Source organism: Apis florea, unplaced genomic scaffold, assembly GCF_048593485.1.
Source record: "Apis florea isolate Af1SG1 unplaced genomic scaffold, ASM4859348v1 contig_3493_pilon, whole genome shotgun sequence".
Classification (NCBI taxonomy): Eukaryota; Metazoa; Arthropoda; class Insecta; order Hymenoptera; family Apidae; genus Apis; species Apis florea.
The window spans coordinates 2104588-2118600 of NW_028256772.1; the positions used below are offsets into that span (position 1 = coordinate 2104588).

General features: G+C 23.1%; 3 protein-coding genes across 6 annotated transcripts; 1 reads left to right on the forward strand and 2 right to left on the reverse strand.

The window, feature by feature from the left end:
- Positions 1-251: 251 nt before the first annotated feature.
- On the reverse strand, positions 252-3319 carry LOC100864597 (uncharacterized). Its single transcript, XM_003693612.4, has 3 exons — positions 2639-3319; positions 809-2496; positions 252-482 (listed from the first exon to the last, which is right to left on the reverse strand). Exons 1-3 carry the CDS (start codon positions 2748-2750, stop codon positions 387-389), a joined length of 1896 nt encoding a protein of 631 aa, XP_003693660.1. The 5' UTR covers positions 2751-3319; the 3' UTR covers positions 252-386.
- On the forward strand, positions 3238-7011 carry LOC100864475 (uncharacterized). Of its 2 annotated transcripts, none has more exons than XM_031916389.2 (8): positions 3238-3449; positions 3678-4002; positions 4072-4555; positions 4762-5088; positions 5158-5263; positions 6114-6358; positions 6451-6479; positions 6556-7011. In XM_031916389.2, the coding sequence occupies exons 1-8, from the start codon at positions 3425-3427 to the stop codon at positions 6743-6745; spliced, it is 1731 nt and encodes a 576-aa protein (XP_031772249.2). In that variant the 5' UTR covers positions 3238-3424; the 3' UTR covers positions 6746-7011. The 2 variants fall into 2 exon arrangements, with proteins under 2 accessions (XP_031772249.2, XP_031772252.2); XM_031916392.2 differs by having other exon boundaries at positions 6246-6358.
- LOC100870542 (uncharacterized) lies at positions 5261-13993 on the reverse strand. Of its 3 annotated transcripts, XR_015293525.1 has the most exons (7): positions 13857-13993; positions 12722-13060; positions 12365-12606; positions 12100-12294; positions 11635-11910; positions 10742-11543; positions 5261-5430 (listed from the first exon to the last, which is right to left on the reverse strand). XR_015293525.1 is itself a non-coding variant. In XM_031916388.2 (6 exons), exons 2-6 carry the CDS (start codon positions 12867-12869, stop codon positions 10851-10853), a joined length of 1551 nt encoding a protein of 516 aa, XP_031772248.1. In that variant the 5' UTR covers positions 12870-13060; positions 13857-13993; the 3' UTR covers positions 8846-10850. The 3 variants fall into 3 exon arrangements, 2 of the variants coding, with proteins under 2 accessions (XP_031772248.1, XP_003693557.1); XM_031916388.2 differs by lacking the exon at positions 5261-5430 and having other exon boundaries at positions 8846-11543; positions 12365-12603; XM_003693509.4 differs by lacking the exon at positions 5261-5430 and having other exon boundaries at positions 8846-11543.
- Positions 13994-14013: the final 20 nt, after the last annotated feature.

Here is a 14013-nt window from a genome sequence, read left to right on the forward strand (position 1 = left end):
ATATTATTGGTGTTTCCTAACACACTAACACTATCCTGCTTACAATGCATTGCTGATTATAGAGAAACAAAGCAACGCACTTGATGCAGGATTGCGTCCATGTGCGTTGATAATTACTATGTACTGTTGCCATATTATATACATATTATATATATGCCATATTATATATATTATATACATATGACATATATTATAAACAATAATATAAAATCTAATAAAAAATATTTTTTTTCAATAGATAGTTCAATATATATTTTGCAAAACATACTTTATTAAAAGATATCAAATATACACGTTATATATAGTAATTATATGTGAAAAAAATGATTAATTAAAAGAAAAGAGATTAATTGTAACAGATAATAAAAATATTCCTACTAGATCAATTAATGATGATTGTGATGCTGATGTCCTCGATATTTATTTTTCAGATATTTCATCCAATTGGCCCATTTATCTATGTCCTCATAATTGTTGATATCCTACAACATACGAACATGTTCATTATATTCATAGTATACAAATTACATGTATTGATATTCATAATTATTATTTTGGAAATCCTGCATTTGCATGTTAGGCAATGCAGGCATTTATATCTGAAAAAAAATGAAATCATGCATATATATAAAATATTTTATTATTTACAATGATACAAATATATTTATAATTTTTTTTAATATCACAAATTATCATTAATTATTATAGTTGTATATATTTCATTATTTACAGTATACAAAATATAGATTCAAAATATATTAGATTTTTAAAGTTTTTTTTACAAAACTATTTCTATTTAAGTACTTACAGATAATTTGATTTCTCCGTTCTGATGTTCAGATGTAGATCCTCCATCTCTTTGTATTGATTCTATAGAACCAATTGGCAAACTTTGATATCCTTGGTGCATCTTAATTGAACGTGTTTGTTTTTGATTGAAATTATTTTCTTCGTTCATTAAAGATTCAATGTCACTTTTAACTTCTTGTTTTATATTTGCTACATTTTTAGGATAAGAAATCCAAAATGGTGGATTTTTTAACAATGGTCGCATCATTTTTGATCCAAATTTATCAAAACTTGGAATATATGAAACAGGCATGCCATAATCTAATGTATCTAATTTATATTTAATAGCATCCAATAAACTCATGTTAATAGGCATACCACTAGAAAAAACATCATTAATTATTGGATAATTAGCATTAAAAACTCTTTCAGGAGATACCATTTTAGTTTTTATTATATTTTGAATTTCCAAAGTAATATTTTTTTGTAAATTTGTTAGCATATCAAATACTTGACTCAAAATAGCCATTTTTTGCTGGAAAGGAAATACTCCATTAACTAATGATTTTGACCATAAACTAGGATCAAATGATTTGAAGGATTTTGTTGGTGACAATGATGTTACAGATTTTTCATAAGAGATTAAATCATTCATTGTTGTTATCATATTACTTTTTAAATCACTCAATTCAGATAATATGCTATTAACAATATAATCTTTAGCGGCATTAATCGATGAGAAATCTTCAACAGATTTTGCTATTTTTACTTGTGTATTATCTGCATCAGATATAATAGATCTTGCCATATTTTTAACATTCATATTGTCATCATTGAATGTCATAGTTTTATTTAATTTTAAATTTTCAAACAACCTATTTAAGAATTCTGTTACTTTTTCATTATATACTATTGGATTTGGAATTCCTGATGATGGTAGCCAAAAATCTGAAGGTACAATGGTATTTTTTGTTGTTGAAGCTTCGCTTGAAATTAGTGGTGATGTAGTAATAGCAATATTTTTAAACAAATTATCTAAGAAAGCAGATTTTTTTATTATGAATGTAGATGGATCTATCATAGGACCAAATGTCCCTATTAGATCATATGGTTCAAACATTCCTGACAAATATTGTTTCGGTAATGTTGCACTTCCTATCTTTTTTATGTTTATATCTTCTTTTGGTTCTTCAAAAATTGGAGCAAGAGTGGGATAAAGAGATGGAAACTCCAAATCTTTTGTCTCTGATTTATTATTATTCATAATTGATTTAAGATTTGCTACAGAAGACTTATCTATACTTCTTTTTTTATGTGAAAAATCATTCTTCCTATTATAGTCAGGTACAGTATTTAAGCTTGAGAATTGAGATACAGATCCAAACTTAGAATCAAAAGATTTAGAATTAAAGGGATTAAAAATTCCACGTTTATATGGATGAGTATCATCATCTATATTATTTTTAACTAATAATTGTGGTTTATCAGCTGTATTATATATAGATGATCCACTTGTAGCATATGGTATAAATGATTTAAAACTCATAGGATAAGCAGATCCTAAACCAAATAAATTGGTCAATAAATCTGTTTTCTTTGAAATCATCATTTTAGGATCAACAAATTTTGGAAAAAAAGGAGACTTTGACATATAAGGTACTGTTATAGTATCCATTTCTGATATTGGTCCAAGAGCTCTTGCATAAACTAGAAACATATTTTCATATGAAAATAATATAAAATATGAATAAAATAATATAAAATATTAAAATTTTAATCTAATATTAGAAATTATAATTTTAAAATTATTTTATTAAAATTATTTTCAAAATTAAATAATTTATATTACCAGGTTTTGGAGCTATGTTTATCCATGGTGATTCTGTAGGAATTTTGAAAGCTGCACTAATTCTTAAAACTATCAAAGAAGAAAAAAGTATCAGATCTTTTGGCAAAATCATTTTGTACCAATTTATTATTTAACTATATTCAGTTATCGCTTTTATAGCAATGGTCAGATAATAATACTTGCAAAGCTCTTAAGATTATTAGCATAGAATTAATATTCTCATTATAAAATAATCCATAACATACAGAACATACACTTGTTTCATAATTATCAATACAATTCTTCTATACTATTTAATAAAATAATTTCCTTTTTATTTTATATTTGTGTTATCATTTTTTATCATATTAAATAATTGTATTTAAATAGTTAAATATTTTTATGAAAGAAATATTTAAATTTATTGAAAAAAAAAGAATAAATTCATATAAAAATTAAATAGAAAATAAAATAATATAAAATATAGAAATTTATTTTAATTTTAATTTTACATTTATTAATTTTATTGGCTTTATTATAATCAATTTTTTTTAATTATTTATTATATTAAACACAAAATAATTATTTTATTATTTTTTATTTATTGAATATAAAAACACAGATTGGCTTTTCTTTCTAAATTATAATCCGATTTCAATCGACTTGTAAACGAACTTGCGAGAAACATGTTATTCATTTGTTGACAATAATATATCAAAGCAGCTGTTTTCATTATTTGGTAATTACCAATTAATTGTATTAATATCAAAGAAAGCTGTCACTTTATAGAAAGACATTTATATTGAAATGGAAATAGAAGTTTCTTCTGATAGTAAGTAGAAAGAAATTTTTTTTTTTATTTAAAATGTAATATTTGAAATAATAAATATATTTTATATACATATATTATATATATATATACATTATATATATAATATATATATAATATATATATATATATATATTATATATATATACAATAGAGAAATGACATAAACTAAATCGAAAACGCGCTAAAACTTTTGAATTAGCTAACTAAACAATTAATTTTTTATTTTAGCAGTTATGGAAAATAAGAATATTACAGTAAATAATACCTCTACGTTTCCATGGATTGCTTTACAACAAAATTTAAAGGATACAAACATTATTAATGCAATAAATCAATTTCTAAATATGTATCATCCTGATGATGGTATAATTGCATATGAACGTGTATTAAAAGCTCTACTGATTTTATCCGAAAATTTGGATAGTAATATACAACAACAAATAATTTCTATAATACCATTACCAAAAGGTGTATCAAATGATAAAATAAAAAATCTAATATATGAAATTACTGAACTAAATAAAACATCTAATACCAAATCTTCATATCAAAAGTATGATTTTCATTAAACTATTTCTTGATATTTTTGATAGAATATAATAATAATTTTCTTTCTTTTAAGAGTTACTACAATTTCTAAAGAACCTAATATAGAAATATTGGACAAAAACTCAGAAATCCATTTAAATCAAAATATTTTGATTGATACATCTCAAAATTTTGAATTAAATGAAAAGTTTATGTCTTCAGTTCCTGAAGTATTCAAAGGTTTTCCTCCTAATGAGATTTCAACAATTCATAATCATGTGAATTATATGTATGATACATTAAATTATAATATTCCATGTATAAAATCTCATATTACTAGTAAACAAAATCTTTCATCAAATATTAATGAACAAGAAGAAGAAATAAAACTTCAATCAAAATTAAAATGGAGTCATACTCCTCATCTTCTATATGAAAGTAATCTTTATCAAAATTCTACATCTGACTATCAAGAATTTTTTAAATCAATGGATGATAAATATTTTCAATTGTCTATTGATCAGTTTAATAATTGGAATCAATGTAATGTAACTAATGTGTCTCATGCATTACATCAGGTTTATGACAATTACTTTACTATAGTAAATTACATATATATAAATATATATATATATACACATACATATATATATATATATATATATATATATATAATATATATACAATGTTATATTTATATCACAAATATATAATATAATATTGTATTTAGAAATATTATTAATTTTGTTATCCAAAAATAAAAACTAAAAAAATCATATTACAGGATACTTCATGTTTAAAAAAATTATATAAAAATAATATAGTTTCAAATAAACAGAATAAAAATAAAATCTCAAATTTAGAAACATATGATAATAGATATGTAGAAACAGGAACAAATTACAAAATTTTACATACAGAAAACACAGAGAATGATACAAAAAATATAAAAAAATATAATAAATTAAATAAGAATAGATTTTGTAATATGGAAATACAAAATCACTTTAAACAAGAATTAAAAGATGAACAAGCAATTCAGGAAGATATATATAAAATGGATATTGTATATAGTGAAGAAAAAATTAAAGATACAATAATAAATATACAGGTAAAGAAAATTCATATTTGTAATAATTATTTTAATAGTTCGTAACAATTTTTATAAACAATATTACAGACATTAAAAGAAGACAATTTTTTAATGGATAACTTTAGAGCACACAAAAAGCTTAAAACAAGCTTGCAGAATTTTTTAAAACGTGTAGAACAGGAAACTTCAATTGGTAAAATTATTTTTATATTTATTAATTATTAACATATTTCAATTCAATGTATACAAATATTATAAACATTTTTTACATATACAGAATTTCCAATATTGCCTCAGACCAAACCTTTGTATGTTATTCCTTCTATATCCAATTTTTGCAAGTTTTTAAATCAAGAAAACCTGGAAAACAATAATCAGTTAGATATTTTGAGCAATAACATAAATAATTATAGAAATATAAATGTACTAGAGGATACAAAAAAAAATATTAAAAAAAAATCCTCAGAATCATTTCATATTTATCCAAAATCAGATCAATTAAAACTGCTTCATAAAATAAATAATGTAGTTAATGAAACAAAAACAGTAGAATGTGAAAAAAAGAACTACATAGAAAATTTATTATACAAGTACCATTAAAGTTGCTCTATTTAATATCTTTTATAATCAGCAAATTTACTTAACAAAATTATTTATGTACAGATCTGCACTGAAGCAAACAAAACAAAAAAGTTTAAACACATTACAGCAAACTGCATCTATTACAGAACTGGTTACATTTAAAAAACAGTACTATGATACATTATTAAATATTCAGAAAGCCAAGAGTTTGTTATAATTGTTATAATTTTTTTAATGCTTTTAAGCATATGAAATTATATAAATATATATATATATGTATACATATATATATGTACATATACATATATATACATATATATATGTACATATACATATATATACATATATATATGTACATATACATATATATACATATATATATGTACATATACATATATATACATATATATATATATATATATATATATATATATATATATATATACATATTTATTTTTTAGTGGCAGTGGCAAATTCTTTGGCAATATCATCTGTAGAAAATTTTACCAAATACGATCTATATTATTCCAATCATTCATATCAACAAGAATTATTGCAACATGAACCATTAATTATAAATCCACAATTTGCAGTACATACTATGGCACAATCTGAATTATCAAATATATATAATACTTCATGTGCATGGATGAAATTTAACAATTGGAAGCATCTTACTATGAAACAATTAAGACATCCACAACAAGTGAGACATAATTAAACATTAAATATTTAATTATTTAAACATATAAATATTTGTGATTATTTAGTTGTTTTATTCAATTTATCTTCTTTTAGTTTCCATTTCAAATTTCAACAAACAAAAAGTAAGTTTCCTAATCATATATTTATTATTATAAGTATTTTATTTTTTGTTCTTCTTTATATAATTCTTTGTACTAGATGCTATATTTTATCATTTTTTCATTCCTATGCTAAAAGGAATTCTATACTACATTATGTAAAAACAATGGATATTCAATGTTTTGCACAAGATAAAAACAAACAAATGAAGCAAAATATACAACGTAAAAAGTTAGAAGACATAGTTGGAAAATTAAAAGAGGTAGAAAACAGCAATATGAATAATTAAAAAAATTATTACTGGTCCCTATGAAGTTTTCAATTTTTAAAAATACGTTAATCTCTATAAACAAAGTATTATACTTTGTTGCACTGTGCATATTTATGCGTATTTATCTAGATAAATAATTATAAATAAAAAACAGATCATAACAATATATATGCAAAAAAATTTCAAAGTTATATCTACTACAGAAAATTTCTTAAATAATATAAATATTATAATAAAATATTGATAAAGACTATTGAATCAAAATACATGTGAAATAAAATTTATCATTCTTTCATTTATCTCGCACCAGTCTCAATAATTAATGAAACATTGATATTTTTACATGTGTACATGTATTTGTACATATTCAAATATGATTATACATGTATACATATTATATGATTTTTTTGGCACTGGCAAAAGATAATAATTTAGAGTTTTAGATTAATCGCGAATATTTTTAATAATCTCATTTGTTATGTAACAATTTTCTTTGTTTAATTGAAGAATTTTATATTTTGTTAACGCCAATCAATTCTTAATAATATAGTAATCAATAAATATTAACATATTTCATTTTGATTAACATAGAACAATGTTTTTGCTAATTACTAACTTTGTAGTATGTTTTATAATTAACATATAATATATGCATTTACGAATTTTGCATAATCTATACTATACAATGATTATTATTTCTAAATTTACAAAATAATTTTTAAAAGAATAAATTATAATAATAACTTAGATTTTATATAGATCATTAAATGTTATTGTCCAGAATAATCACTATAAAATATGAGAAATTACCAAGGAATTAATATATAATATAATTCTTGATAATTTCATCAGCCACATATATCAACTCACAATAATCTTTTTTCATTTCAAAAAATGTTCAATATGTTTATTTTCATTATGAGTTTATAATAAAAATATTATTATATACTCATATTTATTATTAGCAGTATTGACAGCATCATTTTAAAATACAGAAATAAATTCTTCACTGAATAAATGATACTCTCAATACACAATATTAATTGCAAAACATCCAAATCTATTAATTGATTTTTTGATTTTCAATGACTCTCATATTTTATTTTTGATATTATCAAACAAATCAAAAGTTAAACCAAAGAATTCTTGTGTCATGTAGTTCATGTATCTCTTTTGGATTGTCTTTATTTGTTATATTTATTAAGAATAATATTTATTAAAATGTGCGTAAGCAAGTTTTATTATTAAATTGTTTTGTTCCATTCTTTATCTTATTTAAATGTAATGCAACTGAATAAATTTATTATAAATAATGTAAATTTCTGATTCCCTATACCAAATTATAGTCCTTCAGATAGTAAAAATTTCAGAATTTAAAATAAAATGTTTTATTTTATAAACAAATAAAGCATCTCAAATTAAAAATACTTTATTAGAGCTATATAATTTGAAAAAGAGAATTATATGCATTAATAATATTTTGAAAATATTAAAATTTTAATAAACAAAAATATTATATATTTTTGACTTAAATAATATAATTAAATTATATACATGAAGAGGAAAATTATAATTACATAACTCTTTATATTCTTTTATGTTTAATGATGAAAATAATATTAATACTAAATCGTATAATTGTCATGCTATTTTTTAATGTAAATATATTTTTGTATTTGTATTTTAAATTTCTTTTTTAATTAAGTTAAAAAGTATTCATAAACATGTAAAAAAAAAATTATAATATAAAAAATAAAACTTTGTGATAATATGATTAGAAGGATAAATAGTAGAAAAAATTTTTAGACAATTTATACGAATTTTAATAATTAATTCTATAATTAATGAAAGAATTATTTTTTAATGAAATGTTATTTATAAAAAGTAAAGGAAAAGTATATTATCAGAGAATAAATTAACAATCTTGTTAATTATAATGATTAAACAGATTTGCACTTCATTTAAATAGTAATATTTAGTTACTTTTTTATTTTCTAGGAATTGTAATCATTTCAAACCTAATTTTAATTTTCATTATTTGTGCTATGATCTGAAGCGTTTCAGTTAAAGTTTATACAGAAATATATTAAACAGTGTTGTAGATTCACATACTAAATATAAGTTTAACAATTCATTTATTATGAGGTATTGCAAATTGTAGCGAGGTAAAGCCTCTGATACTAAGTTATTGAAAAGTAACAAAGTTATTCGACATACATGACACTCAAAGAGCGTTATATTTCTTCTGGCAGTGTCCGTACATTTTTTTTAATCATTTTGGTTAAACTTTAAGCTAAATATTTTGCACCATATAACATTTCCACTCAACATTTTTATCATGAAATCTATTCATATTTTTTTAAATACTTTATCAGTACACTAGTAATGTACCATTTATAAAAAAAATTACATTTATTTCTTCGTTGTGTTTAAGAAAATCAAATTACAATATCATCAATATTTTAACACAACGAAGCTACTATAATATATACTATTCCCTTTTTTCTTTATGATTCTATATGAACACGCATTTTTTTCCTTATACTAAATAATTAATTAGACAACTACGCGTTATACACGTCAACATGTAATTATGCCTGATTCAAATGTATATTCTAATATTGTATCAAAAGACAAAGTAGTTGTCACTTATGATTCTAATTGAAATTATTTTCTCATGTTTATGTGATTATAATAGTCTTAATCAATTGAAACAGAACAGAGGTCCCAATATGATCGGTTCTATATATCGCTTGTTATATAATAAAAAGAGATTCCAAGGACCAATTGGTCAAGAAACGCAATTTTTTGATAGTTTTCAAGATGAATTGTACCTCTAATACGATATGTATGTACTAAAAATTACTTTGCTCTTTAATTTGATGAATACAGTTGATACAAGATTGTACAAGAGTATTGGACTAGAAATGGTTTGAAATTTTCATTAAAATAAATAAGTAATATAACACCATTGCTGTTTATATTTTCTGCCTGTAAATAGTGCTTGTATAATTATTTTATAAAAATAGAAATGGACCTTTTTTGAACTACCAGACTGCATATTATATTCAATTGTTTATATATAGAATATATATAGAAATTAATAAAATATAGAAACTAATAGAATATATATAGAATATATAGAAATTAATAAAAAATTTAATTTTGGAAAATAATTTTTTTTATTATAGTCAAAATTTGTGAAACACATTTCTATGCCCATCTCTGTGTAACAATAATATTATTTTTAATAATTAAATAATAAATAAATTTAAATATGTTCCATGCATATTAATTCATTTTATAATAAAAGCGTGTTTATAAAACAATTGTCATAAATTTATAGTAAAACAAAATTAAAGTATAAAATTAAGATCTAATTAGCAACTTTTTATCAGCATTTACAGACTACTAAATATATATAAAAATAGAATAAATAATCATTAAAATTTAATAAAATAATAAATAAATATTTTAATCTTTATTAATGTAACTTATAAATAATTCTGTAACTAATAAATTAGATTTATTATTTGGTACTGAAATTTTATTGAAATGAAACATTATTTATATATCAAAATTGGGCAGTCTGGTTGCAAAATGTCAAAACTTGAAAATTAAAAAGAAATTATCTTCTTGGCAGCATAATATACAAGGCAATGATAGTTTTATATAAGATTCATAAATATTTAGACACAAGATATTATCTAATAATCTTGATTATAATAAAGCTGTCATTAAATGTGAAATGCAATTATATATATTTGCATTTGCATCAAGTAATTTAGTTCCAAACTTATATTTCATTTTATGCATAGAAAAAAAAATATAAATATAAAAGATAACAGTGATATCATGGTTACTGTGCACTACTTTAACATTAAAGTGATATACAGTAATTTTAAACATATTCAATTCAAATAGATTCATTTAGAAATAACATAAATATTTCATTGATAAAACATTGTTTCTGTTTTTTCCTTAATACAAATAGTGAAAGAAGTATGATATTACGAAATGATTGTTTCAAGGGAAACTTCTAGTATAGTAACTGTTCCCAAAAATCATTCACTGCAATGAGTCCAATATTTACTAAGACATGTGTACGGATTTTTAAATTCAATCAGGCAAAGCTGTAAGGATCAATAGTTTTGCTAGAACAAGGTTGGACGTCGTCAGGTGGTGGATGCCATTGTCCTGTCCATATGGCAGTACGATCCATAGCTACATCTATTGTTTTTTCCATACTGTTACTAGATGTACATTCCATTTCCCAGTGAAAACCATTTTGAGTCACTTGCATAGAACTAGATCCATCCATAATTTCACAATAGTCTTGTGCTTTATTATTCACTGGCATTTGTAAAGTTTTATTTCTAACATGCGTAGAACCATTACTTCTATGTTCACCAGGCCAAGGTCGAGATTGCTCTACCGATTGCAGAGGCAATTTTCGCGGTACCCGTCTAGGTTTATTATCTTCCAAAATATGATCACTATTGATTTTGGTACTTATTAAATTTCCATCGCCTGTTGAATTACTATCACCATCTCTTCTTCGCCTTCTTCTTCTTCTTTCAATATCAATATCACTTCTTTGAATATCTTCATTATTTTCTTGAATATTTAAAAAATGTTCCCTTGCAGAAGCCCAATGATCTTTTCTATTGGCATCTTGCTTGTATCTTGCATGAATATCATTGCCATGATGACCATTATTTGTATTTGTATCACTATCTATATTTTGTTTTTTTAACTGTTGATTTTTTACAATCCATGAAGCAGGTCTTTTAGGGCTACGCTCTTTTAGAGTGACCTAAAAAAATAATAATTATCAACAATAATTTAAATATTTTTATATAAGGCTGTTATAATAAAATAATAAAATAACAAGTGAAATTACTTACTCCTGAAGAGGAAGAATTGTCAACAGGTTTATAAAGCTGTGTTGGTGTGTGATTACGATTATCTGAATTCCTACAACTTGATCCACTGCGTCCATGTATCCATGAAAGTAAGAAGGCTAAAATAGCACATGACAGCCCAAGCGCTGCCGCAGCAGACAACTGAGAACGAGTGCGTTTTGGTACCCAGCCACCACTATGATATTCCCATATAGAGCATGCTAGTAATGCACTACTTAAGGCATAAGATAAGCCTATACCAGTGAATATCCAAGCATTCTATAAGAGGTGGATTCTATCAGATATATCAGTATTAGGATATTATATCTAATATATATATATATATATATATAAATATATATATATATATAAATACATATTAAAAACTTTATTCCTTTATAAATACATATTTTAAATTTTATTCATAATATTAACTAAAAATAATGTATTAATAAACTGATTACTTACCAATTTTGCCCAATTGAAAGGAAAAACATAGATAACATGCGAAATATCAAGGAAGAGGAGTAATGCAGTGATCAAAAAACAGAAAACTGCTACAAAGATCATGAAACGCAGCCGCCCGACTAAAGGCAACATAAATAAGCTGACCTTGGCAGTGCCGGAACTGCATAATGTTGCCAAACACGCTGCAGATGATATCTATTTAAACAGTTTAACATAGCTTATTGTTTTAGAAATTGATAAATATTTAAAATATAATACTACTTACAAGTAATAAGAGTCTAATAACACCAATAGCCGTTTTAAGATGCCCCTGTATGTCACAATAAAGTACTAAATGACTTGCTCTTGGCCAAGCCAAAGCATTTGAGGAAGAGCCATGGTGATCACCATAGCCATAGTGACCATGATAATTAGCATGTGAGTCCCAAGAATGGACTGTTGAATGAACCCCTGGTGAATCCAGCTCCAAAGGTTGGGAGCTAATTTGCCCCCCTGTTCTACTGCCTGCTGTTAATATCAAATAATTGATATGTATTTTAATTTTTTAAAATAATAAAAACAATATTTTTTTGTTATCAAGTTTTACTAGAAATAATTTACATCTTAAAAAGTATTATCATACCAATATCAAAATCTTGAATATCTTCAGGTCTGGAATATGCAGAGGCTGGTAATTCCAGGTCACGAATTTCTTCTAAAAGAAGTACTTCTATCTCGTCGGCTGCATATAAGTCCGAAACCGAGTGAAGATGATGCCGAGTCTCGCTCATTACTTAGACACGCTCGATTGTTTACTCCTTCCTGCCTGCCAACAATCTCTGCTATTTGATCCACTATGAACCACCATTCGTTATACATTGAATTTAGCAATTGTTTTATTTGTTTGCCAGCCATTGTCTACACATACTGTGTGCCATCTCTTTTCTGCAGACAATACCATCCCTTGGCCTTCAGGCCTCACCTATGACAATTAATTAATATTATATTAATAACAACAATAGAATATTAAATATTAATAATAAATATCTGTCCTTTAATAATCTAATAATCATGTAAAACTAAATTTTAAAATAAAAAAATTAAATGCAATTTTAAATAAAAATATATTTTATTTTATATAAAAATATAATAAATATAAAATAAAAATATATAAAATAAATCTATTTCAATAAATAAAAATTATTTTGATATAACATTAATAATATATATTATAATTTAAAAGTATAAAAATATAAAAAATATAAACTATTAACAATAAATATATAAATAATACAATATAATATAATACAATAATATAATATAATATTTTTAAACATTCAAATCTTTATAAGGTTGAAATTTTATATAGTTTTATTATTGATACATAAATAAATAAAAATTATTATTGACATGTATAAATAAGAAACAAAATTAATATATCTCATATATTAATACAGATTATACAAATAGTACAGATTATAAATAAAATATACTTTAATCATATAAATCATTATTTTTTCGATTCAAGAAATCTGAATTATAGAAAATATATAAGAAAAAACTTTAAACAAATCTCATTATATTCGAAGCAGTTGACATTAAATATTTAAAATTTGTACGAAAATAAATAATTAAATTGTTCATACTTAAATATTTTTATAGGAGAATATTTATTAATTCTAAATCCACATGTGGTTGCATGTGACATCTCATCAAAATGTATAAAGTATAATAATTATTGAGATTGCAAATTTCACAAAAGAAAAATCGACACATACCTCGAATTTGTTTTTGATGAACTGACACACTTGGATCACATTTTTTCGAAATTTTTCATGATAAAGTCAGTAACTTTAGAAGAATAATCGCCATTGCCTTTTTGCTGTTTTTACTTATAATCTATGCTCGTCACTACGCATACAAATAACAAATAGA